The 2,812-nt window shown below is 41.9% G+C and overlaps 1 protein-coding gene across 1 annotated transcript in view; it reads left to right on the top strand.

Moving 5' to 3' along the window:
- mafa (MAF bZIP transcription factor a) overlaps window positions 1-2,812 on the top strand; it is a 93,810-nt gene that overhangs the window by 10,812 nt on the left and 80,186 nt on the right. The window contains exon 2 of the mRNA XM_008310636.3: window positions 729-794. Within this exon, the coding sequence (XP_008308858.1) occupies window positions 729-756 (28 nt within the window). The 3' untranslated portion in view covers window positions 757-794. The remainder of the gene's footprint in view (window positions 1-728; window positions 795-2,812) is intronic.

Here is a 2,812-nt window from a genome sequence, read left to right as displayed (position 1 = left end):
TCATCATGCTGCATCACCACTGTTTTCTTGCACTTCTATAAACTGCCTGGATGTGAGTTATGTGGCATTTATTTGCAAATGCAATGATTTAAAATTTCCTACTCTGCAGTGTACGGACACACACACACACACACATACACACACACAGGTTTCCAACACCGTCAGTTTCCACTGTCACGTACGAGCACTTACAGGAAACATGAATAACTCCATTTGGATCAGTCCAACGCTACATTTAGGGGACGGTTTTAATGAAAACCCTGCTCATGAGGTCATAGTCAAGGCAAATATTACGGCCATTTATTGGTCTGTTCCACAACAACATTTATTAGAATGAAATAAACAGGAAAGGGAGGCTTTGGCACAAAACCATTTGCCTGTTCTTTGTAACGGCGCGGCGTATACTTAGATATTTTATTTTTGTCTCTTGTGGTTACAGCATCGTGATGCATGGGCTCTGCCTGGAGAATCTATTTGCATGCAAATTTTTACATTTCCTTCTGCTTCAAACGCTTACTATGATACATGAACTGTATTTCACTAGACAAGGTGAGAGTGAATCTGAGTCGCAACGGATCTACTTGTTTCTCTGTGATTGTTTTGTGCATCTTTATATATGTGTGTGTGTGTGTGTGTGTAGAAGGAGAACGAGGAGACAACGTCACATGTACTTTCTCTGACACTCATTTTTCCACTTTGTTTTTGTCTGATCTCATTTGTTCCTTTAGGTCATCGAGAAAATTCCTCCATCTGTGATTTCCAGCCCTATTCCTCTGTGCCCTTGGCTTCCTGAGGTAAAACTTGTCCATATTATTTATTCTCAGAATTTGTTTTTTTTTTCTGTTGTTTTTTTTCTGGCCTTCGAAGTCAATCAAACACAGACGCTGTGTAGATTTTATACAGCCTGATGGTAAAACACCAGTCAGACATAATAATGTAATATTAATCTTGCCTTAATAATTCATCAGAGTTCCATCTTAGTTTAGCGAACAGTTTGTCCACATGGCCCTAATGTACTGGAGTGTCAATTCTCATTCATATGATTAAGAGCAGACTCTGTGATTGTTTAAACTCTCTCTACATCATATCTCTCTCCGGCCTGTAAAACTGCTGAGTACTACACACACACACACACACACACACACACAGACACACACACAGACAGGCGAGAGAGTGCCGGTCACATGAAATCAACAGTACGATCACAGACTGTAAATCACAGACTCAGATGTTGTGTTTAAAGTGATGGAGAGAAAACCTTACAGTTTGGTGGTGGAAATTTGATTTCCATAAATGTTTCACTGTTGTTGGTCAGGCTGTGGATGACATGGACTATAACCATTGTGACCTGTGGCCTTGGACATGTGTGTGTGTGTGTGTGAGAGAGAGAGTTTCTGACTGGCCTGAGGGAAACGATCTTCAAGTCATAGTTTTGATGAAAACTGAAAACCTGACGTTAAAGTCCTGTCACATTTAGACTGTATGTCATTTTCTTTCTCTTCTTGCAAGAATTTGGGATTTTTACTGTGAATTTGGACAGAGTTTTGGGAGGTGTGTTCCTGTCAAAATGAAGGTCAAACATAAGAATATTATATTAATAACATGAACATTGTTTCTGACAGCGTTAGTAGCCTTCATATTTAGTAAGTTTAATATGTAAGAAAATAAAAGTTTCATGTGAAAGACGCAGCAGTTAAATACAACTGATTAAGTGAAGGGGGAAGAAAAGTTTAAAGATCTGAGATTTGGTCAGAACTTGTTGTTTCAGTGATTGAAAGACGTCCTGTAAGAATCTCAGTCAGCAGCCAAGAAACCACTCTTTAGAAAAAGGGAAACGAAATGGAATCAAAATCAATGACAAAAAGAACAGTAGAGCAGAGTGATGGATCAAGATTGGCAACATGGAGGATGGACCACCCAAACCACTCACACCAGGGCCAAAACTAAAGAGGAACTCTGGGAAGTCCTGACAGACACCTGGAGACCACTTAGGAAAACGTTCTATACGGTTAAATATATCCTACATATTTTCCCTTTTTAGCTGCAAACCCATATTTGATGTTATCAGAGAGCACCTTGCCTTTTCCCCAATGTCAGCTGAAAATGGTTCCTGCTCCTGCTGCACCCCCCCCCCCTCCCCCTACAGGGCACAGAGGTTGGGAATAAATACAAAAACATTACCATATATTGTGTTGTAGCTCGATAATTGAGATCAAAATAAATACGTCAAGTCGTCAAAGTTTTGCTAGAAAAGAAGAGAAAAAAAAATCCAGTGGTGACCGAGGAATTTGGAATCACGCACACAGTGTGTGTGTGTGTGTGTGTATTTGTGTTATTTACTCGATTGTGCATTTTGTGGAGCAGTGGGATCACAGTCTGGCACCGTCTCCAGCTCCACTCTACTTCAGGAGGGGAAGAAGGACAAAAGCCATCAGGGAAGACAAGGACAAATCATTTTTAGATGAAGTGTTCTAAGTGCCGTGATTCTCCTCCCACGTCATCACTGTGAATTAGGTGCCCTCCTCGTGCTGCTGAAGGCTGTCGAATATAAACAATGCCAGGGGAGCGGATGTTAAGAGAATGAAAGTGGAAAACCATGAGAGTGTCTATCTTAGTCAGCCTCGTAAATCTGGGATCCCTCGCCACGCCGCTTCCGTATAGTGATGTCTGACAACCTGCCAGCCGAGCGTGAGCGCGGTGTGGTCCGGTCGATCGCGGTTTTAGGCACGGCAGACGTTGCAGGCGAAGCCGTGTCTTTGTTTTATGCAAATCCATGCATATGAGGCGGGCGTCGGGGTGTGTGTGCGTGGTC

Source organism: Cynoglossus semilaevis, chromosome 5 (genome assembly GCF_000523025.1).
Source record: "Cynoglossus semilaevis isolate Cse_v1.0 chromosome 5, Cse_v1.0, whole genome shotgun sequence".
Classification (NCBI taxonomy): Eukaryota; Metazoa; Chordata; class Actinopteri; order Pleuronectiformes; family Cynoglossidae; genus Cynoglossus; species Cynoglossus semilaevis.
Note: the sequence above shows the minus strand (reverse complement) of the source record. Positions and strands in the feature narration are given on the sequence as shown.